The sequence below is a fragment of the Homalodisca vitripennis genome, chromosome 5, assembly GCF_021130785.1.
Source record: "Homalodisca vitripennis isolate AUS2020 chromosome 5, UT_GWSS_2.1, whole genome shotgun sequence".
Classification (NCBI taxonomy): domain Eukaryota; kingdom Metazoa; phylum Arthropoda; class Insecta; order Hemiptera; family Cicadellidae; genus Homalodisca; species Homalodisca vitripennis.
The window spans coordinates 154,923,001-154,950,626 of NC_060211.1; the positions used below are offsets into that span (position 1 = coordinate 154,923,001).

General features: G+C 33.0%; 1 protein-coding gene across 1 annotated transcript in view; it reads left to right on the top strand.

The window, feature by feature from the left end:
• Window positions 1–15,537: 15,537 nt before the first annotated feature.
• Window positions 15,538–27,626, top strand: part of LOC124363041 (S-adenosylmethionine decarboxylase proenzyme-like) — a 37,122-nt gene continuing 25,033 nt past the window's right edge. Inside the window, exons 1-2 of the mRNA XM_046818105.1 lie at window positions 15,538–15,742; window positions 27,254–27,340. Of these exons, the coding sequence (XP_046674061.1) occupies window positions 15,621–15,742; window positions 27,254–27,340 (209 nt within the window). The 5' untranslated portion in view covers window positions 15,538–15,620. The remainder of the gene's footprint in view (window positions 15,743–27,253; window positions 27,341–27,626) is intronic.

The following is a 27,626-nucleotide window of genomic DNA, read 5'->3' on the forward strand; positions in this document are numbered from 1 at the left end:
ACTTATAAAACAAGACCTGGAATTGGTGACCTCCAAATTGCTGGAACTTGAGCCTCGCTTGGCCTATGTTGAATCTGAAATAAGCACTATCAAGGATAAACAGGTAGCGGGTTGTGATCAGCTTTTTGAAGATGTTTTATCCGAATGCAACGATCGTAATCGACGTGCCAAAAATGTTATTGTATATAACATCCCCGATTCAAACACAATCTCAAAAACTGCGGATGCCGTTTTTGTCCAGGATTTTCTAGCTCATTTGAAATCTAATGTTCAGTATTCAGATGTTCGTCATTTTAGATTGGGGAAAAAAAAAGGACAAATCGTCCTCTCATGCTTTGTATGCCGTCTGAAGGCACTGCTATTCACATTTTCAAAAACTTCAAGGAAAATGATGTTCCTAATAGCATGCGTGGAATATCAATCTCTCATGACCGCACTCCTCGAGAGAAAAGACATCTGGAGACTCTTCGTGCCACCTTAAAGTCCAAACAGGATGCTGGTGATACTTCCCTAACGATTAGATATAAGAATGGAACGCCTTTTATTGTGCCAAAAAACGAATAAATTCCAACGGTAAGCAGCAGCATGTTTCTCTGAATGTTTACTGCCAAAATGTAAATGGTCTTCGTTCGAAGCTTATTGAGTTAAAAAATAGTTTATCTGCATGCCTTGATGATGTTATTCTACTATGTGAAACAAATCTCTCTCCTGATATCCCCGACTCCGAAGTTGTTGGTGATACTGACTTCATTGTTCATAGATGTGATAGGTCTGCTGCTACAAGTCACAAAAGTTCTGGTGGAGGAACCCTACTTGCAGTTCGTAAGAAGCTTTTGTCTAAGCGACTATACTCTGGATTCAACATCGAAAGTGTCTTTGCCCTTGTGAAATTAGGATTTGGTTTTGATCTTCTTCTGGCCTGTGTCTACATTCCCCCTTCAAGTCCTCTTTCTGTTTACCGTGAATTCTGTGATGTGGTTACTGAGACAGTCGAATTGGCAAATTTCCCAAAGAAGACACTCATTTTTGGAGACTTCAACTTGCCTCACTTCGATGTCAATTTACCTGTATCTGGCCTCCCTCAACATTGCAGCGAATACTTCCGTGACATTTCTTCTCTGCACTCTCTCTCTTCCAGATAAATCATGTTCAAAACCATAGAGGAGTAACATTGGACTTGGTCTTTCATTCTGATAGTGAGGTGCAAGTTAGCAGGGCTAATGATTGGTTGATTAAACCTGAAATTCATCATCCTCCTCTGTCCCTTACTCTTGAGTGCTATATGCCCTCTACTTGTGACAACAGCTACAGCGGCTACAACTTGGGGAAATGCGACCTCCCAGCTGCTTTTACAGCCCTACAGGTGGCAGATATGGGATTTATTCACCAGCCGATCTCAGTTGATGAAAAGTTCGACATTCTGGAAAGTTCCTTAGAGAAAATCGTCAAAAATGCAAGTCCGTTGAAGAAATTTTGTATCTCACGCTTCCCTAGGTGGTTTAATAATGACCTAAAAAATGCATTATCGAAAAGAAAGCTGCGCATGCACGTTTCAAGAGAAGTTTCAATCTTGCCCATTATTATGAGTTCTCGAGGCTGAGAGATACTTGTAGGTCGCTGTCTCGTGAATGCCACATTCGATATTTGTCCAATGTTCAATCAAACATATCTTCTAATCCACGAGCTTTCTGGGGACTAGTTAAAGCTCAAAGAAATACTCCTGATATGCCATCTAGTCTGCATTTAGATGATGAAGTAGCCAGTGACACAACAAGCATTTGTCAGCTGTTCTCCAGTTATTTCAACTCAGTCTACTCTCCCTCGTTACGAGTTTCACCTAGCTTTAGCTATCCCGTCTTCGATTCTCTTTGTGTCATAACAACCTCAACAGAAGAAGTTCTCAGCAAGCTTAAGAATCTGGACACTACAAAGGGAGCTGGAATTGACAATATACCGCCATCTATGCTTCATCACTGCCGATCTCTCTTAGCTGAACCCCTCACAGTGATGTTCAATGAATCACTTAACAAAGGAATCTTCCCTAGCTCTTTAAAGTTGGGCTTCATCATTCCTTTACATAAAGCAAATGATCCCAGCGACATACGGAACTACCGTCCAATCTCTATTCTGCCGGCAATTGGCAAAGTTTTTGAAAGTATCGTGGTAGATAGACTGAATCCTTTTCTATCCAAAATAATCCATCCTTCCCAACATGGTTTTATGAAGGGCAAGTCTACTGTCTCCAACCTCCTGCTCTTTCAAGAATATGTTTTGTCTGCTTTTCGCAAGAACTACCAAGTTGATACAGCCTACATCGATATGGCAAAAGCCTTCGACAAGGTCGACCACACAATTCTTGTGTCTAAGTTGCTGGGTTACGGAGTGGCTGAACCTCTTTTGTCATGGATTTCTAGTTATCTTCAAAAACGTTCTCTGGTCGTGAGGATTGGTTCCGCCACTTCCACTCAGTTCTCACCTTCTTCAGGAGTTCCACAAGGTTCTTTGCTGGGACCTTGCCTCTTCAATGTCTTTGTCAATGACCTACTAGACAAATTAACTGTAAAGGCCTTACAATTTGCTGACGACCTGAAGATTTTCATCGATGTGTCTACACCAGAAGACTCTCAAGAAATTCAAAATAGCCTTTCCGGAATTGAGGATTGGTGTGTCAGGAATAACATGTCTGTAAATCCCAGTAAGTGCTCTTGTATAACTTATCACCGCATCAAATCCCCAGTCATATACGTGTACTCCATTTCTGGTACATCCATTCCACGGTCCCAGTGTATAAAAGACCTAGGCGTTATATTTGCCAGCGACATGGGATTTTCTGGACATATAGACCACATCAGTAGCAAAGCGAACAAGATGCTTGGTTTCATAGCAAGATTCTCCAGAGGCATCGACAACCCTTCTGCTCTTCGCTCTCTGTATTGTTCCCTTGTGAGACAGCTTGTGGAATATGCAAGTCCCGTGTGGTCGCCTTACACTGTTGGCAATAGGACGAGACTGGAGGCTCTACAAAGGCGTTTTCTTCGCTTGATTGGTGTCCGGCTGGGTTTTGCCTATCTTGATGTGCCTGTGGAGGAACTGTCCAGCAATCTGAACTTGCCACCTCTTGCCCTGCGACGTGACGTGGCTGATGTTGTCCTTCTCTGGAAGATAGTGAATGGTCGCATGAACTGTCCAGATCTCCTAGCTGAAATCGACCTCAGAGTTCCGGCAAACACAAGATCTCGAGATCTGCTGGGTCGAAGATACCACTCAACCAACTTCGACTTCAACAGTCCTTTCGCAAGGTTTATTCGCCTGGGAAATCAGGTTGCGTCTGGGTGTGACCTGTTCTTCGATGGACTTCACCAGGTTCGCCGGCAGGCCTTCTCTCTTCTTTCTGTGAGGGACTAGTGATTAAGACCTACAGTAGTTAGCTTTAATCTGTGTTAAGTGCATGTTCATTGTATTATATGTTGTATTTATTTAATTTCACTGTTATTTGTTAAATGTTATATATTATATTTTAATTTATTAGCACAATTTATTTATGTTCGCTCCATACTTGAATAATTATTGTTGTTGTTAATCTTTATTTTTATTTTTTGTTATGTTTTGGATATTTATAACTTGTTACATCTTCGAATACTAATTATTTATTATCAAATTTTGTATGATACCTATTTTGTTACTTTATGTAGATTTTTCATCTGTTCGTATTAATTTTATTTTCCGCTGTATCTACTATCTATGTTTGTATTTGTAAATTGGCTGCTGCCGTTGGAAAAAAAATAAATAAATAAAGAACGTTAAACGACGTAGGCCTAACATGCCGAACTAAAACAAGTCTCTTTCAGCAGGCTCACAGCATGCCTTTTCAGCTAATTACTATATTCAAAGCAATGAAAAAAGAATTCCTGTTTGCAAGAAAAATTTTCTTGCTATCACCAAAGTAGGGAGAAAAAGGCTAGCCAATTTAGTCGCAAAAGTTTATTCTGGAGAGCCTATTGAGGATAAGCGAGGTGGTGATAGGAAAAGCAACAGGAGTATCGAAAAGAAAAATAAAGTAAGAGATTTTATTTCTAACTTGAGGGCATGTGAAAGTCACTATGGAAGAAAAAAGTCTAAACGTCTGTACTTAAATTGTAGATTAAGTATAAAGAAGTTGCACCAAATGTATAGTGACCAAGTAGTTAACAATGACCAGTACAAAGTCAGTTTTGCTATGTTTAGGAGATTATTCGTCAATGAATTCAACATTGGCTTTAAATCTCCATCAAGTGATGTGTGTAGCACTTGTGCACTACTTGATCAGAAAATAAAAAGTTTACCAATGGGATCTGCCGAACGTGTAAACCGTATGACTGAAAAAAGAATCCATAAGCTAAGGGCGAACTCATTTTATTCGTTCATGAAAGAAAACACTGATGAATCAGTTATGAATTTATGTTTTGATTTGCAACAAATCCAACAACTTCCAAAAACAAACATCCAAGATGCATATTATCTAAGGCAGTTGAACTTTTATAGCTTATGTGTAACAAGCTTAGATGGTAAAAATTCAACTTTTTACACTTGGTCTGAAGAACAGGCAGGGAAAGGTAGTACTGAAATTCCATCAGCTCTCTATAGCCACCTCAAAACAATGCATTTATGCATTAGGTATAAAAACTTTGAGATTATTTTGTGATGGCTGCATCTCCCAGAATAAAAATAACATCAACCTTCACATGCTTTTGCATTTTTGTATACGTCCAATTCAAGTGTTAATGAGATTAAGTTTTACTTTCCAGTGAGAGGACACAGTTTTCTACCAGCAGACCGTGTTTTCGGTAGGGTTGAAAAAGTCCTGAGAAAAAATGTTATATTAATATCCAAGGAGCAATATTATGAAATATACAAGATTATTGGGGATGTGAAAGTTTTGGGTGTTGATTGGGAACTTTTAAACACAAAATCACTTAGCGTGCTCTTCAAAAATCTCCCATACATTTCAGAATTGAAGCGGATTGCTTTTGAGAAATCCCAAGGAAGTGTCAAGGTCAATGGCTTCAAAAACTATAGGTTTTAGGATGAAAGTGAACAACTTGGGGTTAAACTTCTGAAAAAAGGTGTCAAACTTTCTAATATCAAGAAAACTGTCTTGGAACCTTTACCACTCAGTCATCATATTTCAGCTGAAAAGAAAAAAAGATGTGGAGAAACTGCTGAAACTTTTGTATGGGGAAGATTAGCAAAATGAACCTGAAAACGCTTTTAAATGGTACAAAACAATCCTGTACGATTTACCAGACGGCAATGACGAAGAGGAAGAAGTGTGTGACTGTCTGGACAATGATATTGGGCTAAGGATCTGATGATGCAGGTTCCAGAACAAACTGTAGACAACAATGTAGGCTACTATTTTACTTTTCAATCGACCTAAACCTGTTCATGTATCAATTTCAAATAAACCATTGATTTTGTATCATTTGTCTGAGTTTCAATCAATACCATCCAAAAAGTGTTTTATCCCATTGATATTCAATCAAAACGTGTTTTTCTCCTTGAGTTTCGGTCAAAAGGGGGTTTATCCAAAATTAAAATGCATTTAACTAGTTTGTTTTGAGGCTAACATCTGCCACATGTCTATTGATTATCTACGGACCATCTATACTAATAAATAAAAAAAATCATGGTTAAATCATGTGTTTCTGAGTTTCTATAGGTTTTTTTGGTTTCCTGTAAAATTGCATCAGAGTGAGAAATCACCTTTTGAATGTTTGCTCCTCATACATCCTGACGACCATCCAAGCCCATATATGTCATTTTGTCTTAGATATAATGTAGAGGCGATATAGCATATTCCTCTTAGCAATATAAATTCTACAGTAATTTTGATCTGACCTATTTATAAGTCTCTACTATGAAAAGTCATAAAGTTGGGGGTTCGTTACAAACAACATAAACACATTCAAGAAGTTTATATTTTAGGTTAACATAGCTACTGAGTAGCAATTAGGTGGTTTTGTGATGAGCCTCTATAATACTTATGTAAAAAGTGACGATATTATAATAAAAACTATAAACTAAATTTCTAAGTGTTACCATAGAAGCACAGTAAAAGTTGGTTTAGACTTTAGACAGTACACATCCAACATTCATTTTATTTTTGCGAATTAGTAGTTGCGAATGGTGCTCAAATTCAAACAAAAACTTGTAAAATCTAACACAATAACCATAACTAGATTTTTATCATCCAACACCTGGTAGTTTATGGAAAAAGCTACATATAGGGCTTTAACAACTTTATTCGACTGTCAAATTCTGTTGTAAAAAGTAGAAAAATCTTAGATTTGCAAAAAAAACTTGTTTAATGATACGCAGTTTTTACATTTTGTATGTGTTTACTAACAATACAGAGACATGTATAGTCCTCCCTGGAATCGCCTCACGAAATTTGTGCTAAAAACATTTTATTTATTTACAATCTGTTCAATTTGAGAAGAACAATAAGTAAATATTATATACAGAAACAAAATTAACAATTAAAATTTAGTTAGATGTTAACAATGGTTAACACTAACATAATTAATTCAAGAATCTAAAAGGTAGATCCTGGATAGTAGTTTGGTGGAGTCTGTTACACATTTTTAGAATTTTCAAGTAGATTTACCGCAAGGTGGTTTGGATGATCTTCTAATCTTGAAAGATAAATGTGACTGAATTTGGTTATTTCTTCTTTGATTGTTGGGATGTTCAAATCTTCATGTAACGTTTTATTGGATACATACCATGGCACTTTTGCAATTTTTCTTAACAATTTTGATTGATACCGTTGAAATATCTCCAGATTTGAGTTGCTTGCTGTGCCCCATAACTGTACACCATAATGTCCATACAGGTTTTAGGATATTTTTATATAATAGTATCTTGTTCTTCAAACTGAGTTTTGATTTAGATCCGAGTAGTCGATTCATTTGATTTGTTTTTAAATTTTCTGTCTAAGCGCATGCCCCGATAATTTACTTCAGTTACTTTGGATAAATGAATGTCATTCAATGTAACTGGAGAACAAGAATTTTGATGTAACGTAAACGTTATGTGAGCTGATTTATTTTCGTTAATTTCGATTCTCCATGTCTTAAACCAATTAGCAATTTCATCTAAGCTCTGTTGTAAGTAATGGGATGCTCCAACACAATCTTTATGGACTGATAAAATTGCAGTATCATCTGCGAAAGTTGCAATTTGAGTATGTTTATTTTCTGGGAGGTCAGCTGTATATAGTAAGTGTAAAAATGGACCAAGTACACTTCCTTGAGGAACTCCGGATTCTATTGAATGTAGCTGAGTAAGAACATCATGGTATTTTATTTGAAAATATTTTAAATATTCGATTTTAGTATTAAAAAACAGAGTGAGGCAAAAACGTGTTAATATTATTGAATAATAAACCAGTATGCGACACCTTATCAAACGCTTGACTGACATGTAAAAAGGTAGCCGAACAATAACTTTTATTTTCTAAGCACTCCCGTATAATTTCAACTATTCTATAGACTTGTTGTATTGTGCCATGTTTTCGCCTAAATCTAAATTGATCAGAAGGTACTACAGAATCTTCATCGATTAATGATTTAGTCTTCTCAGAAGAAGCTTTTCAAACATTTTGAAATAATAGGTAAGCGGCTTATTGGTCTGTATGAGGTCAGCTGGGTGAGGGACTTCCCTGGCTTCGGGATGACAATTAGCTGGGCTCTTTTAAATTGAACGGGTATGTGTTCTAGTCTTAGTATGGCGTTAAATAAGAATGTTAAGAATATAATAGCTTTTCTTTGGAAGTTCTTTCGGTATTTTTCCAGTAATAGAGTCGTAGCCAGGAGACGTATGAGGATTGAGATAACTGAGCGAACTTCCTCTTCGTTATTTACAAAGGCCTCATTTGGTTTGAAAACATTGGTGAAATATTCTGCAAATGCCTCAGATTTATCAATATTACTTTTCGCCCAATTTCCATCAGGTTTTAAAATAGGGGAAATGGATATCTTAGGCTGCTTAATTCTTTTAGTTACTTTCCATAACGAATAGTCTGTAGCTTCGGTTGCTGAGAGAGACTGGGTATACTCTTCAAACCACTGGTTTTTAATATTAAACAATAATCTTTTCAGGTGTTGAACTGCCCTGTTGAAGTTTTCCTTATCATTTGGATTTCTACTGTTTTGCCATATTCTTCTCAGCTTCTTTTCTCAGCTATTTTTTTTCTTGGTGTAGTGTTAGGGTAATATAACCCTGTCTTGTCAACTTTTGAAGAACATTGTAAGGGTGTAGCCACTTTGGCAGAACATTGCAAACAATCAATATCTGTTGCATTTTCTAAATCCTCAACACATTTCAACGAAATTTTCAAATTCAAATTTTCATTTAATGAATCACGAAATCGAACCCAGTTAGTAAATTTGTTATGTTACATTTGACTTGACTTTTTTTTAAATACTTCTGTGCTTAAATTAAGTATAATTGGCGAATGATCAGAAGGTAGGATTTGATATCTGTATAGTTTTTATTAATACCTTTTGTAACAAAAAATTTAACAAACCTGGAATTTTTCTCATATCAGATGGCCAGTATGTAGATTCATCCGTAGAAAGATACTTGTAATGATTATCATTTAGAATCTTTAATAGTTGTTGTCCTCTAGGAGTGGCCAAAACGAGAACCCCATTCTGGGTGTTTCGCGTTGTAATCACCTCCTGCTATACATTTATTTCCCAATGTAGTGAAAAATTGTTCAAATTGTTGTTTGGTTATAACATGTCTGGAGGGACAATAAATTGCTGAAAATTTAATAGAGCTTAACAAATTTTCAAGAACAATGCTGGAAGCTTGAAGGTGATTCTCACTAAAGCTAGGTAGTTCATAATGTTTAATTGTGTCTTTTACTAAAATGGCACTGCCCCCATGGGCCGTATTGTCAGGATGATTGGTGTAGTGTAATGTGTAGTTAGGAATTTTAAAATTACTTCTGTCTGTGAAATGATTTTCTGAAATAAGTAAGACGTCTAAGTTATGTTGGGTGATGAATAACTGGACTTCTTGACTATGTTGAGTCAAACCGTTGGCATTCCATAAAGCGATTTTGAGAAGAATATGCATTTTAGACGAGAAACAATACTAGTCCGCAGATTAAGTAACGTACTAATCTGTTCTGCTTCTTTAGATAAAATATTTTCAAATCGTTCAAACGATTTTTGAATTATGTTAGACAAACTTTCATATTTATCTATGTGTCCGTTAGATTCTTGTTCCCTAGGAGGAAAACTGTCATTTCTGTGATTATTCTGTACAGCTTGAGCGAAAGTTACCCCTTCAGTAACCAAACTATTTTGAGAGGACTGGTTTTCTTCAACATTAGTTGGGTTGTTTCGTCTAGAAAAATCCTGGTTAGTTTCAAAAGTTTTCTTTCTAAGTGGAGGGAATTGTTTGTTTTGTATTTATTTATTTATATACAAGACAGCCTTTGTAGTTAGCCGGATACCCACCAGAGCACAAAACGCAAGCAAAGGGTACTGTTGAAGGCTTCCTTCAAACCTTTGTATCATGATCCTGGAAACATCTAACACAACGAAATGTATTTTGACAAAATAATTTAGTATGTCCATAATGTTGGCAACGTTCGCATTGAACAACTTCCTTCTTTTTATTAGGTGGTTCAAATAAAACTTTAGCGTTTAGTAAATATTGAATTTGAAATATTTCTTTATTACGATCACAAGGCTCCACATCAATACAAAACAGAGACGTTGGGTTCTTTACAATTCTTGTTATTACATTGATCAGATTTCTTACTTTGTGGCCTTTTTCTTCTATTTTTAGGTCTTCAATAGAATTATAGAGTAGGTAACGCATATTCTTCAGTACAGCCCTATATGCTCGTTCTTGCTTTAACTGGTAAGTATGGAAACTTACGTTCAAGTCTGTTAGTCCTTTGACAATTTTCTGGTAAGCGTTAGGAGAAGATGGAAAGAGTTTAGTTCTGTCTTGATTAAGACACTTATAGGAATACTCAGTTTTTACTTGCCATTGACTCTAGGGCATCGGTGAAACATATTTTACTCCTGACAAACATAAGGGAGGTGGCTTAGAATCAATTATTAGGTTGTTAGTGACGACATCTCCATCCATCGAATTTCCTTTGTAAGAGCAATCCATAGCTATCATTGAGTCGAATAGTGTCATTATTTCTTTGTACAGTAGCTTTAATTAAGCAATGGCACTTGAGTCCATGGTCTGGCGAAGAAGTATATTTCTTTTAGTGTTTCTTGACTTAACTGTTGGCCAATTATCTAATTCGTTATCAGAAATGTAACCATCCGATGATTTGTACTGACTTAATTTCAATATGTTAGAGTTCTTCCTAAATGAGGAAATGTAATTATGATCATGTTCATGAGCGTTCTGTTTCATAATGGAAAAAAGATAAACAAACAAGTCCTTAACCAAAAAAATAATCGGAATATATCAAACCAAGGAATGTTCACAATTGAAACTAAACTAACGCACTGACTTTACATGATTAATTAATCCCGCTCTAACAAACCAATACACAAATATTATATGCAACATTAAAAAATCACACAAGTAATTAAAAGATTTTCCCAGAGAAAAATGAACGTGTATGTGTTGCTTCTCTCGCAACAATTCCCTATATACATATAGGGCATTAACAATTTTATTCGACTGTCAAATTCTGTTGCCAAAAGTAAAAAATATTAGATTAAAAAAACGTGTTTAATGATACACAATTATTACATTTTGTATGTGTTTACTAACAATACGAAGACATGTATAGTCCTCCCTGGAATCGCCTCACGACAAAAATGAACTCAATGTAATAGTCGTTGTCTGCCATGTAAAACGTTGGAGTAAGATACTCTTTTTTATTTATTTATTTCACTTCTAATGGTAAATCCAATGTACAATAATAGTAAAAAAATATCTATTAATATAAACATAATCATTTTGGGTTAAATTAGAACACTAAACAGGTGATTTATGTTTACTACCTTAACAGTACCAAAAAATCTTGGCAAACAATCATAAATATAGTAAATAATTAATAAATAACAATAATTAATATATGATAATTAATAATAGCGTAGTAATAAATTATAATGAAAAGTGAGTGATAACGTAAAATATAGGTATAAAATGTAATTCTTTATATAATAAATACTCAAAATCAATAACAATAATAAATCAATAAAAAAAAATAAAAAACAGTAGCAGTCGTGGGACTGCCGATAGAAGTGAAAACGGAACTATTAAGGGGAGGCGGTACCCCAGAAAAATATTTTTTTCACATTTTTTTTTTATTTTTTTAAAATGTTAAGCGGCTTTTTCTGCACACAATGATATATTAAATACATGTATATTTGAAAAATTGTAAACCTACAGAAAAAAAGTTTTAAAATATGCTTACATCATGTTTCAGGAAGAAATTTGTGACAGCGCTTGCGTTTATTCACACATGTACTATTATACATATGACCTTTTATTTGTGTGTGCTATAATTTGCTTTTTGTTGTGTGTTGGCAGGCTGAACTAACTTCTATTTCATCAGCTTTGAGTTCTGCTTCTGACTTTATACTGTTTGTTTATTGTTTTGGTGCTTTGTGAAGTGATTATAGTGAGTGTTAGTTAGTAATTTATATTTATTATTGCTAACAAGATTGTTTATGTATAAATATGCCTCGTGTTAAAAGTAGTTATGCTAAACCCGTAAAGGAGTTGGTGGTAGGAAAAGAAAACCAGCCAGTCCTAACCCTAATGAGATGTCAAAAGATGAGTCTACCCCTAGGCCTGAAATGTCAACACAATCTCAGTCAAGCTCTTCAAAGAAAATAAACATAGATAAGTATGAGATGTTTAATTGTGATGAAAACTATGACAATGAAATTATTAACATGCAAATTTTATCAGATCAACTTTTTAGTTCATCACTTTGTAAAAATTGCAAGAAAAGTGGTTTACAAGTGCGTGCTGCTCAACATTTTGGCCTGGCTTTTGAGATGGAGATTTATTGTTGCCATTGTAAAATATGTACATAAAATTTAATAGTTCTAGGAATATTAATTTAGAAAAAAAGACTCTATTTGATGTAAATATTAGACTAGTGTATGGACTGAGGTCTATCGGGAAAGGGTATGGCTGCAGGCAAAATGTTATGTGGCGTAATGAATCTTCCGCAACCTCCAAACAAAACCGTTTCGATATAATAAATTTTTAAAAGGACAAGGCCTAAACAGGTAATGGATTGAATCCATGAAAACTGCTGTGGATGAGGCTGTTGAGGAAAATAAAACCTTAGGTAAGAACGAACGCGACTTAAAAGTAGGTATTGATGGCACTTGGCAACGGGCGTGGCTTTACCTCTCTAAACGGAATTGTTACTTGTACAAGTGTTGACACAGGAAAAGTTATGGACATAGAAGTGTTATCTAAATTTTGTAATTGTTTGGACAAACACAACATGAGGCTATTTGTTCGGCAAATTATCAAGGCTCGAGCGGAGGTATGGAGTCAGCTGGAGCCTTAGCTATTTTTCACCGATCAGTAAATAAGTATAATGTTAGGTACTTAGAGTATTTAGGTGATGGAGATACAAATAGTTTCAAAACTATTGCAGACAGTAAACCTTATGGTGAAGTGGAAATACAGAAAACTGGAGTGTATAGGCCATATTCAAAAGAGAATGGGGTCTAGGCTAAGGAAACTAAAAAGAGACTCAAAAGGCGTAACACTTTCTGATGGCGGCAAACTAGGTGGAAAGAATAGACTAACAGATGGCATAATTGATCAATTGCAAACCTATTATGGAAATGCTATTAGGAAAAATACTGATAACCTACAGAACATGAAGGGCAGCGGTTTGGGCCATATATTTTCATAAACTTTCGACGGACGACAATCCTCAGCATGGCCTTTGCCCGTCAGGAGAAAAATACATGGTGTAAATACAACAAGGCAAAGCACAACTAAAGAGCCATATTCTCATAAGAACAGCATTCCTTCAGCTATAATGTTAGCCTTGAAACCAATCTTTCAGGCTTTAGCAAATCCTGACCTTCTTCGAAAATGGTTTACACGGTAAGACGCAGAATGTCAATGAAAAGCATCAATAATGTCATCTGGTCTAGAGTGCCAAAAAAAGATTTTGTGACATTGAACACACTTGAGTTTGGTGCTTATGATGCTATTTCTACTTTTAATGATGGCAAATAGCAAAATGCAAAATGCTTAGAGCAGTAGGCATTGAACCTTGCAAGAGGACAATTGACGCAATGAAAAGTTTTGACTACGAGCGAGTGCGACGAGCAAATTGTGCGATAAGTGACTTTCAAAGACAAGCAAGGAGACAAACCAGGAATTTAAAAAGAAAGGATTGAGGAGGATTTTGAAGAGGAGCCTGCATATGATCCAGGAATGCACTAATGCTACGGTAAATAAATTGCATGTTTTTTTCTATAATTTTGTTATTGTTTACTCTATTTGTGGCTGGGTTATAAGTTCTATTTCATAATTTTCTCTGTTATTTCTCTTATAAATGTATTCTAAACTCAAAAATGTTTGAAATAATATAGCCTAATTAATTTTTTTTTTGTATTATCTTTCACTCCCGTTATGACTATAGGCCTAACCCGCATCGCGTTACTTTTGATATACAAATTTTCCAATATAGATAATTCTAAATATTAAAAGCATATATAGCCTATTCTATTAATATAAAGATCACATTTAATTATAAAAAACCAATTACATATCATATATAGGTAAAAATATTATATAACATAGCTAAATAGGTCATTATATTCGTTTTTTTTTGCGATTTCCCGCAAATTTACTTTTTTACAGTTTTTGCACACAAAGGTACACGTTTCTCAGAAACTACTTGGACAATCAACTTGAAACTTTTACACACATTTATATAGGTATTTTGGCACCTACTGAGTTTTTTTTGAGATGCCTCCTATTATAATTAGGTACCTAAAAAAAAATATTCTAAATTCCAAGTTTGATATTTCAATATGGGTTTGAAAAAAAAATCATAAAAACTTTATTTTTTAAGATACAGCACCAAAAAAAAACTTCAGTAGTTGCTTAAATACCTATATATGTTGTATAAAAAAATTTAGGTTGATTGGTCCATTAGTTTCTGAGATAATGGTACCTATGTTAACATTACAAAGATAGGGGTACCGCCTCCCCTTAAGTTGAGAGTAATTAAAACTATATGCAAAAATTATATGAAATTTTTTATGTTTTATTTATTAGTTACATATGATGGGTTAAACAAATCATGAACAAAATATAAATACAAAGTGGTTGAAAAAATAATTAATATACAATTATCTTAACAATATCTTAATAAAAAAGTACTGTAAGTATTAAAGAATATTATTTTAATGAAAAAAAGTTCAATGCAATCATTATACTTGTTGTAATTGCTCAATATTAATAGTTAGTTAAACATAGAATACAAGTGAGTAAACACCGAGTGAACAACAGTGAGTTGAACACCGTTGTAAATAATACAGTTATTGCTACGGATAAAGTATATAATTGCAATAACAATTAAACCCACAATATTTTTAAAACTAATAAATTAGTTAAATTAACTTGGTTCTTTCGTAAAGGTATTTTTATTGCACAATAAACTAATTTGTTGAGTTAATACGGTATCAGTGAGCCAATGCGCCAACTACAGTTCCGGCAGAAACGTTCACTCATCACTTCATACGCTACTACAGGCTAAACTAAACTTCCAATAAAAAAATGATAAATTACAAAAAAAATATTCATCTATTTTCACACAACTTTCTCGCTGACAAATTTTGTTTGACCAAAAAATAAAAAAAATCCTCGCTTACTCCTTTTTTTATGTCATTGTAAACGCTATGTAAAATGTAAACAATAATCAAAATTATTTCGAAATTTTTTTAATATTTAAAAATGTAACCAATAGATTGCCAATATTAAGAGCTTTAATTTGACGCATCTTACAGAATTTTACGACATTGGCTTCACTTTTAAATCGCGAGAGGAAGCCGTAAAGGTCACTGATTTTCGCAGTCTGTTTTCATACTCCGCCGGGACAGTTTTAACACAGCGAGACTGACTTTTTCATGCAGGTTAGTAGTCCGCGGCCAAGTCTACGGTTAAAAAACACAGCGAGACTGACTTTTTCATGCAGGTTAGTATCATTAGCATGTCGGTGACGCGAACCGAGGATTTTACCCTCTACCAAAACGCTCAACGCGCCTAAAGAAGTTTTCACTTCAAAAATTTTATGATACAAGCAGTACCTTTTACTATGTTAAACTAAAAAACTACATATGGTTAAACTCTGTAATTTAAGATAAAGTACAACACTATTATAGAAAATAAAAGTTGTGTCGCTGTAAGTCTGACGCTAGTAGTTATATTAATACTAACCATATGATTGATCAGCTGTTGATGCAGTCTGCGCATGCGCTCTTCATCTAATCAAATTAGAGAAGTCTAAGCGCAGACGATCGCTCGCTCAGTTGGTTTTGAAACGGTATAGGAAGTTGTTGATTTTGAAGTAGGAATCTGCGGTCAGGAGGAGGATGGCTAGCTCCGAGGTGAACGATAGCGTTCAATATTTCGAGGGAGTAGAGAAATTGCTGGAGATCTGGTTTACGAAGACAGATGGAAATGATAAACACTGCGATCTTCGCAAAATCCCAAGGTAAGATTGACGTGTGTAGCTATTATCGACATTTGCAATTATTACTGAAAATGGCCGTCTAGAAAGTTTACTGTTATTTGTTGTTGTATTTGTAACTAATTACGTTAGTGGTGAAACATGCCCATTCCAAAGTTGTTAAATTGATCATAATATATTTACTAGAAATCGCTACCGGCATTTGATTCCCGGGCAGAGGAGCCTTGAACCGTACCAGCTCGGCCAATCTCAAGGTTATTCATTCTTCAGCTTCCAAATTCGCATGGGGTCAATCTAAGCTTTGTGAAAGTTTTGAAACCCGTTAGATTTGACTGAGGTCAGAAATAGTAATTTTTAAGTATACATAAAAACATATTTAACAAGTATTTGTATAAAGTAAAGCTACCCTACAATATAATTAATTAGCATCAAGAGTGTATTAATAACATAAGCGTAATATTCTCTAGTTTCTTGCCTTTTGGTTATTGTTATGAAAACTTGCTCCTTAACCTATTACTTGTTTTATTAATAAATTTGTTTCTTGAACTTACTAAGTTATTTGCACTTTTATGAGTGTACAAATGGAATTAAGTAAATTGTGTTTTTTTAATATAGGCTAGTTTAAAAAGTAGGCTGTACACATTTGGAAGTCATATAATTAATTATATATTTAAGTTTGGCGGCAGTATAATAAGAGGTCACCACCACAATAGAATCATAGTATATCTTAAAAACTTTAAAAAGTAACTAAATGTTAAACTGTTTTGTTTGTTACATTTTATAAATACACATCACATAGATAGTTTTTATATTACATAATTCATGTCAACATTTTTGTTTATATAGTTCAGATAATCATAAATATGATTCTATTGTGGTGGTGGCCTCTTATTATACTGCAGCCCTTTGTAAACCAGATATATATTTTCTATTCATTTAATTAAATTAAATCATTTAACCCTGGAACTGGCATAATTTTCCCTCAGATGACAGGCTATTTTTTAGTATTTTGTACCCTTACCATACTTTAAAAAATGTGTAAAAATACATTTTTACTATAAACATATTTACTACATTATTTTTCAGGAGAATGTGGAGGTAGTTGTTGTATAATAACATTATGTATAAACCATCAAATAAAATGACTAGGCCTACACTAAAAAAGAATTTTTTTATATGGTGGGACTGCACCTGGTAAAGTGTGATGATATAATAAATATTAGAATCTGAGATATCCAATGTATCCTTAATTTTATCTAATTTCGGAAAATATATAATGGTATCCAAGTTCTCTTGAAGAAAAATCAAGTATATTGTAAAAAACCACAAACAGTACACAAAAGGCTAAATTTGTTACCATGGGTACAAATCATTTTCAAAAATTAGCAAAAAATATAGTTTTTACACTACATTTTTCCCAAGTATACCAGAAAATTACATGCTCTACAATTTAATAAATAAATTACTTATAATTACTTGGTACCCTACACGTGTTGGCTCATAGGTGCAGAGGCATAAAATGGTTGAGAGCAACGGGTTTCAAAAAATCAAAAGTTTTTTAAGTTATGTGAATTTTAATATGGAAATATTTAACTAACTTATATTAGTTTTCCAATAAATACTAATTTTTAACTTTTACTGAAATAGTGGCTTAGTTTGGGGTTCCAGAATTCATAAAGGGGTACCTAGGTGTCACTGTCAAGGCCTATGCTGACTGGTCAACAAGTTCTTTAATTTCAGAAATCAGCAACGTTTAAGAACATCATTGAAATGAGAGCCTAAAACAAAGTTATAACAAGCTATAAAACAACATAATAACCTTGATTGTCTTAAGCTTACTAATATTATAACATATCACATATAAAACCATGAAATTGCTATAAAAAATACTACATATAAATTTTAAAAGATCCATAATAGACTTGTATAATAATTAAAAAAATGTTTAGCAAAATAATGTATATTTTTGTGACTAAATCTGTAGACAAAAACTACATATATCAGCTTTAAAATACCTAAATGAAGATGATTTCTGGCAAGCTTATGATGTGACTGTGACATGTCATATTATGTTTGCCAAAACAACAAAGCAAATTTCACCATTGATTCAACATTCTTTCTGTTTGAAATTGCATATAAATAGTGGTGGTAGTGTTGGCTTATGTACTATATAACTTAAACTGTCAAAACGGATGTGCCACAGATCAACATTATAATGATGTTTACCAGTTCCAGGGTTAGTAAATTTTAAGATCTATATCATGGGATTCTCTATACTCAAGTACATTCATATTTGATTCATCATCATCATCATCGTCAGACGTTTCCGTTCTCACGGGTCGTCGTACACAGCCTCCTCCACTTTAGTCTATCGTTCCAGGTCTCCTCTTCATCCACCTGTATTTTCTGTAGTCCCCTTCTCTCTATGTCTTTCCACACTTGGTCCTCCCATCTTCCTCTCGGTCTTCCTCTTGGTCTTCTTCCTCCTTCCTCCTTCTCCAGTGCTATTCTAGGCATTCTATTATCTCCCATCCTCTTCACATGCCCCATCCACTGTATTCTTCTTCCTTCCATTGTCTCTTGCAGTGAAACTACCTTCAATCTTTCTCTGGTTATTTCGTTCCTTATTCTATCTCTTCTTGTAGTCTTCTCTATCCCTCTTAAAAATCTCATTTCTGCAGCTTGCAATCTGCTTAAATCATTTTTAGTCCACGTCCACGTCTCTGCTCCATATAATAAAATTGGTTGGAAATAAGATTTATACATCAATACTTTTGATTCTTTCCCAATGTTCCAACTCCACACAATCTTCTTTACCATATTGAAAAACTTTCCACTCTTCCATATTCTGTTTCCTATCTCTTCTCTTATTGTGCACCTATCTGTTATGATACTTCCTAAATAACAGAATTCCTTCACCTTTTCAAGTCTTTTTCCTTCAACTAACACGTCTTTGTTATTTCCATCCCTTCTCTCTACTTTCATTACTTTACATTTTTGTATGTTCATCTCTAAACCATATTTCTTCGCCACTTTTGCCCATTTGTTTAACTCTCGTTCTAACTCTTCTTCCCTTTTTTCCCATATCATTATGTCATCCGCATATGCTATTGTCTTAAGTTCTTCTGCTCCTCTGTTTCCTTGTACTTCTAGAATAATTTCATCCATTATAATATTGAAAAGGAAAGGTGACAATATGCTTCCCTGCCTTACTCCTCTCTCTGTTTTAAAAGTATCTGTATATTTTTTCTTCAATTCTTACCCTGTTTTTACATATGGCGTACAGGTTCTTTATTCTTTCTACTATTCCCTCACGCAATCCTCTCTTTCTCATACTCTCCCATATCCTTTCTCTCAGTACCTTATCATATGCCTTCTGTAGGTCTATAAACGCTACCATTGTATCTTTCCCGTATTCCCACCTCTTTTCTAACACTTGTCTCATCACAAAAATAGCATCCACCGTTGACCTACCTTTCCTAAAACCACATTGCTCCTCTCTTCCTGTTTTCTTCCAGTACTGGTCTAATTTTCTGCAACAGTATTTTTTCATAAATTTTTTGTGTATGGCACAACAAAGTTATTCCCCTGTAATTCTCGCATTTTTGCTTATTGCCCTTCTTAAAAATCGGCACTATTATTCCCATTTTCCAGTCTTCTGGTATCTTCTTTTCCTTCCAAATCACTCTCATCACTCTGTACAACCATTGAATTCCCAATGGGCCCGCCGCCTTTATCATCTCAGCCGTCAGCTCGTCTATTCCCTCTAAGTCCAACCCCTCGTCCTCGTCGTGAGGGACGGGCAACGGCTCAAAGAGACGGCTAACGGGGCTCTGGTGAAGCTACGTCAGGTCTAGCAAGCCGGTAGTGGATAAAACTTGCTTTCAAAAATAAGAACAGCCTCATATTTGATTAATACAAAAAATTTGTCTAAGGACAAAATTTTAAACATTTGCCCATGAAAAATGATAGTTTAAAATACCTTATAGTTTATAAGGGTGCAGTATGATAAGTGGCCACCACCTTAATCGAATCATCAATATTTATGATTATCCAAACTATCGAATCCAAAATGTTGAACCGAATTACGTACAGGTATTTGAGATTATAGTATAGTGTTCAGTGTTTTTATATCTTTAAAAGTAATAAATTAAATTTAAAAGACCATAACATTATAGTTAACTATCATTACAAAGATCTATGGGGAAGGAAAAAGGGGCATTAATCAATACATCAAAACATATTGAATGCAGCTATATGGTTACTCGGATAGTTCAACTATGTACTATATTAAATATTGCCTAAATACAGATCATTGCATAAATCAACGCCTCCAATTTTTTTACTGTGATAAATCATGAGTTTTTTTACCATGTCATGTGCTGATGCCGCGGCACTCAAAAGAGTTAATGTAAGTATTGAATTTAACAATTTTTAATTTTGGTACGCCTATGAAATGTTAATCGTTCCAGCAAGGCACTATTTCCTGTAACGTTTAAAATAAATAATGATTTGGAAAACAACATTTTTGAACAATGCTGATAGTAAAGTCATGCACATTTGCATTTATAGACTTGTTTTTTAAATAGTTATCTACTATCAAAGAGCAGCAGGCTTTGGTTATTAGAGCTCTAATAGAATTGTTTACTAGATTATAAAATTGGATTAATTAGTGACTAGATTGTTATTACACTTTCATGAAATGTTTTAAAATAGCAAACAGTTGCTTATTTTAAGATGTGTAAACATTAATTAAATGAAGTTTTCAATGTGCCCATAAACACCAAAAGTATCACGTATCACTCATTTCAAAGTATAAGACCTTAGAGATAGTACTTCAATATCCGGTAAATGCTTACAAGCCTCACTTTGTATGATTTGTTGATTTTTTTAATGGAAAGTGCTTAAAAAGTATTAAGGATAGCAATATTAAAGAACAAAATCGAGGAAAGATATAATAAATACGATTTGTACATAAGAGGGTAAATCCCTCAACATAGGAAATTTCTTAATCTTCCTACCTTAGACCTAAAATATTGATATTTTAACCACACAATTTTATTGAACAAAATAAGAGAGTAACAGTAATGAAATGTTAATTTGTTCATGAAGTTAATAAAAACTTACCAGAACCTAACTACCAGACTGTCTTGCCAACCACTCTATCCGAGAGCCTATTGCCATACTTGAGGGTTTACCAATATACCCAAGAGGGATTTTCTTCCTTTAGAGGGAATGTATTTTTTTAGCTTTTGAGGCCTGTTTTTTCTTATTTAATTAGTAATGCTATCTTAGTCACTTTAAGCACTTTCTATTTAAAAAATCAACAAATAATGTGAAGTGGATCTTGTAAACTGGTACACATTTCGTGATCATGGTCATTATAATTTATTATTAACTTCATAATAATTTTATATATTTCAACCACAAGTACTAAAGTATATAACTTTCTTGGGGCTAATAATTTTGTGAGAACCTATAGAGACTTTAAATTAAAGTATCTAATACCAATTATTTTGCAGATATTTTTAAGGCAAATTCTGAGTTCTGACCTGTGAATTTATTCATAATTATGTATTGTTTCTTCTGTTCATTAATTTTGTGTTTAGTTTTTATCTTGCATTTTTAAGTGTAGAGTACTTTATACGGACTCTGTTAAAAACATCAGTAATATTTAATAATTGAATAACAGAAGTATTGATATTTATCAATTGATACCATCAAATGTATGTTAACTGAATACAATAAACATAAACTCATAAAACGTCTAAGAGAACAATTAAAAGACGATAATAGGACACGTCTTATTATGCATTTTAGAAGCTCCCCCTCTGGGTAGCGATGGGCACTTTCAAAAAGTGGTTCAAAGGCTTGCCTTCAGGTGATCATACTTCTCTTCCATATACCAAGATTTATTTCCCAGGATCATAGAAGCCAGGAAAACTTTTTATCACCTTCAGAAGCTGTTTTTAGTCCTTTTCAACATTTACTTTAATCAAAGTTTAAATTTGATAGAAATTCACATTTTTACCTCTCATTACACTGGAAGTGTGTTAAAAACAAGTGCTAGACACTTTTGAATACCATGAGGCAAAGGTAGGAGGCCATACCTGCATACTACAAGCAAGAAAATGAAAATTAGTATTTATGGCTCTATTTCTCAACCATTCAAGATGCGCAAACTTTAAATACAAAAAATTTTTGTTTTGAAAAGAGTTATTGACAGGTGTAATGAAAATGATATCTTGCTATTTGATTTTTAAGGTTTTATGAGTTTGAAATGTCCTAAATTTAAACTATTTAAAAAAAAATGGAGAATGTGTTGATAAGTGGCAACTATAACATAGTTTTAGAAAGAGTACTTCTTTGGTAACCATACTGTTAAACTATCAGCATTAAAAATTAATTTACTGTTGGCATTAACTTTAATTAATTAATTTTTAAACTAACATTTGAACAAAGTAATAAATAAAATTACTACAATATAATTTTCTTAGCAAAAAATTAACTAAAATCCAAATTTGTTCTTAAAAATCTTAAAAACTAACGATTTAGACATTTTAAATAGGGGACACAATTATTTGACATTGTTCTTATGAAGCAAAACTTGAATTTCATTGAAAAAACAAATTATTGCTGAAAAGAAAATACACAATTGTTCAATAATTTTAAATTTATTGGACAATTTTGTATTTCCTTTACAGCAATAAAACATTGTGGAGAATTGGTAAACCTTTCATAAAATTTCTAGACAGTAAAAAACTTTTATTTTTGTAAATTTTAAAATATTTAATTCTAGAGTTCCTGTGAAGAAGACAGAAACATTGATTAATCAATTCTCATTAAATTAGAATTTGAATCTAGGAGTCATGCTAGATAGAGAAATCAACTGGAAGACACATATTGAAATTTTAAAACGCAAACTAAACAACATTTTAAGATTTTTTTATTTTTTACAATACATTTGCACCGAAGAAGTGTTAAGAATGCTGTACTTCTCTTTGGTCTTAATAGTAGGCTTGACTATGGAATATTTTGTTGGGGTGGAGCCTATGAAACCAATCTAAAGCCACTTCTAACTCAACAAAAGAAATTCATAAGGTTGATTAAACGAAAACGAAGAATGAAGAAATCTTTTCCTCTTTTTGTTGATTTAAATATTCTTCCCCTTAAATATATGTTTGTTTATAAAGTTTTAAAAATATTTTATGTCATAAGTGGGAATTTACCAGAATTAAAAAATAATTACAAAAACAAATTAAGAAAGCAAGAACCAATACCAGTTCCAAAGCCTAACTTAGCATTTTTTTCAAATAGTTATTGTTTTTTGGGACCTAAAATGTTTAGTATAATTTCTTCAATTATTAGTTGTGAGAATATAAAGTTATTTTCAAAAACATTAAAGAAGTGGTTATTGGGTTTTAATAAATTAGATTTTCTTCTCTGCATAGATTCCTAGTTTAATTAAAGAAGGTAACAGTAAATTTTAGTTTGAATTTATTTAAGTGGATTTTCATTTGCTTTGTAACTGCAGCAGCACACTTTTAATCAATTTTGTTTAGGAGCTTATAAAAAAATCAAAGTTTTGTTGAAATTTTCTTTGAGCTGAAAATTATTTTTGTTATAAAAGGAACCTCTCCACAGGCACTTGCCTCTAAAGGCCCTAGTTATTTTTGAAAATATTTCTTTTAATTTACGAGTGTTATTTATTTATTTATTTTTTATTTTATTTACAAGAATGTTAAATTTTTATTTAAGTTTGCTCATTAGATTTGTACATTGTGTGTATACATTTGGTGGTTTAGGTTACTTTATTGATTTATTACATTGTGTATACCATTGTATATAATGTGTTATTGTAATATTTTCAAAAATAAATCATATTCTATTCTATTCTAATTAAAACACTTTCATGCGTACAAATCAAGCATTCTAACAACATTAAATATAACAATGTTTATTGATAGTGTATAGACAATATCAAGTTATGTAATCAATGTTCTTCAATAACAAATTTGCATTTACAGTGACTTCGTCAATTTGATAATTTAATAATGATTAAAAATTAATAAAACTTTGAAAGTTACTAAGATTTAATTAACTGAACACTTTATTCTAAAATTTAAAATATATTGAAATGATGCTGAACTATTTTAAAATTAATATTAAAGCTAGAAGAATAATACATAAATACCAATCTATATGCATGGTGTCCAGTGTTAGTATTTAAAAATGTTGAAATATTATTTTCAACTAAAAAGAAAAACATATGTCTTCACATATACATGAAAATACTAATTTATTCAGTTTATAGATTATAATAAATTATAAATTTTTAGTTTTCACATATCTTTAATGAAATTACTAAATTTTCCAGTTTTTCAACACAGTTTTTAGAGATTGCGTTTTAAAAAATAATCCAGTTTCATTTTCATTAAAATATTTTGGTTGACAGAGACCTTTAAAATGATCCTTAACATTATTAAATTTTAAATATTCAAGAGTTGAACTCCAGACCTCTGAATTTTGGCACAATCTGTTCTTATCATTTCATGAAAATATTTTCAAACCGTTTTCAAAGATTGGTTTTTAATTGGCAACTCTGTAGTGAATGCTATTCTAGAGTAATTGGCTCTCTCAAAATTTATTTGAGGCCTATGAAACAGCGAGTGTATATCTGAGCCTTGGTCGATTAATTCTTTCATTTATTTAGAGTAATTCGTATACAGATATATAAATATATATAGACATTCTCATAAGAGTAATTTTATAACAGGGACAGGATCTCAAAACACATTTTTTTTTTAACTCTAAAATTTGTTTATTATTTTAACTATTACATTCTTTAATAATACGTACAGGTAAAAAAAGTAAAAATATTGATGTAACTAAAATAGATAGAAACTTTTAGAACTTTTTCAGTTAACTTCTAGAATTGAAATCAGTTTTGAAAATGTTTCATGATAAATGTTTGTGTTAGAAATGTAGCCTCAAAAAGTGTTTAATTGGCAAGTATCTAAGAGTGTTTAAAGATGTGTTCTTCATTACTTATAAATGTTTGAGTTAGATTGTAATAAAATATGTTATGTTTGGTCAACTGTTTTGCTTCAATGTAGCGATGTCGAGTCTCATTATGATAGCTCGATAGAACACTTCAGTATAATGGTCACATCAGTGTCAGTCCACTGGGCTCTGCTGTCACAATCAGTGGAAGTAGTCGTAAACCATGAACATAACCACAGTGGCAATATTCTGCCAGCAGCCGTATCCATTACTTACGTAACACTATCCGCCAACTTTCCCTCTACGTCAGATCAAATGTGAACCAGTTTTCGGATCCTGTGGCACTCCCATCATCTTTTTATTTTTCGTATTATTTTATTTGATCAAACACGTTCTTGAAGCGGTTTATAACATGAGGAAAATATAGAATGTGAATTGTTTTACCAAATCTTTTTCCCATTGCATACTTAATAAGTATATATATATATATATATATATATATATATATATATATATATATATATATATATATATATATATATAAAATATAGTCAAAGTGTAGTATAGTTATAATTGATTATTAATTACCAAATAAATAAGAAAACTCCCAAGACATTCTCAATAGAAATTTCCTACAAAGCTTAAACAGATAGTTTTGTAAGGTAGTTTGTGAATTAGAGTTTTGAATTTATTTGGGTCAGTGTGTTATTAATTATTCCACATTAAATTTTAAGATAGAATTTACAATTTTTTTTATTATGTGTTATAATAGAATTATTGATTGAGTCTGAAGTGGAAATTGCTTAAGCAATAATCTTAGTGACAAAGCTAATTTAGCTGAAAATAGTAATAATAAATGCAAGGCTATTTGGAACATTATTTCTGAAAGATACTGTTCACAAACACTAATTGTACGATAGTTCCCATTCAATGTGTGTTGTAAATATATTTATTTACTCAATGATAAAAATTAAATTTGAAATGTGTGTATCGAACACAAATTATTTTTACAGTGAAAATATTCCTCCCAATCAACCTAAACTGAATATTATAACAGTTCATGACATTTTGGATGCTGCTATAATGTTAAAATAACTGATACATCTCCGTATATGGTTTAAGTAAAATTATCATTGCATAGAATAATTTTAGGTGATGCAACTCCACTTTCAACATTTGTAAATTTATGTGTCAGGCAAGGAGTCTTCGCAGAGTAACTCAATGCTTCTTCAATGTATCCTGTTTACTAGCAAAATAAAACCTGTGTCAGCTTTAGGCTATACAATTATTATTTTATGACCAGCTATTTGATTGTACCCTTATAAAAATGTAAATATTTTTACAACATTTGTTGTAGATTTTAAGTTCTTTTGAATATTTTTTTATACGTCTGGTTGCCTCATTTACCTGAATATTTCTCATACAGTACCTTAAAACCAAGTTATAATTCTTCTACAGGAACTTTTCTCCTATTCTGACAACCAGAAGTTTACAGCCACATTCCACTTCCTGATGGACAATGAATTTTTCCCGCCAAGATATTCATTTCAGGTGTCAAAAAAGGTGTAACTTGCTGGGAGCATCAGGCTGTACGGCAGATTGTCCAGTTGAAAGAGTTAAGGAGGCTTTCTATTTAGGAGCTAGAATCCATTTATTAACCTGCTGAGTCTAATTTTCTTAACTACTGAATGGAGTTTCTCAGTGCTGTGCAGTAGGCATTTGTGTTTATGGTCGTTCTTTGTGGAATGAAATCCATGAGCAAAACATCACAACTGTCCCAGAACACAGTTATATTGCGTTGTGAGGTTTTATAATGTCAATTCCGTATACGGTTGTTTGGATTTGGAGGGGTTTTGATTATCGCCATGAGGGATGTCATACTTCACCTCCTAGAACGGTTTCATTCAACATATCATTCCCTTCAAGTGAGAAAAAGATCAAGAATCTGTCATTTTCTTGAATCATCAATAACATTTAGGGATATTAGGGATGTTGACAGGACATGGATCCCCCTAAGGAAACATCTTATGAGGGCGGGCCTTAGCCAGACTGATGAATGTAGACTCTGTGGAGAAGAGGAGGAATCAGCAGAGCATCTTTGGTTAGATTTTCCTGCCATCTTAGAAACTCGGAAAAGATTCCTGGGAGCGTATCTGCTCAGCTCCAAGAGATACCAGAGAACAGAAGCCCTCAAATCTAATAGGCTTCTGCAAAATCCTCGGACTTTAAGGACACAAATTTAAATAAGGGAGGTGCAAAGGTCCTTTTGCCACTAAGTGCAGGGACAAGCTGTCCTTTTCCCTTAGGACAAAAAAATAAAATAAATAAATAACATTTAGAATATTTATAACATATTTTTACACCAGCTATTTTCCAATGATTTTTCTAATTTTTCATGGGAAAGAATTAATATTCTATAGAAATAACGAAGTTTAACAAATGATGTAACTGTTTTAGTAAATGAAGTTTAACAAATTATATAACAGTTTTAGAAACTTCTTGCAGTCTGTATGGTTGTACTGTTTGTTGCAGGCAGCAACTGGAGTCCCTACTCAAGATCGTACGCTGTGAGGTGATCAGCTTCTCCAGTAACGATCAAGTGGACGCCTATGTTTTAAGGTGAGAGTTTTAACACTTTTTGTCATACTTCTGTATGTCTGTCTGTCTGAGTCCCATTATCACATACCAAACGCCTTTACACTTTTCATTATCACTGTACAGTAGATAGAGAATCTTTGTATAACCTTGATGTTTACTGGATTCCAGTGATGTTATGATAAACACCATGTTTGTCTACATGTTCCCTCCATTTGTTGTTGTGTGCCAAGTTTGTATTGGCATACTATTCAACAATATGTAGCAAATATTTAACAAGATTTTCTAACTGTTTCTTTACTTCAAGAAA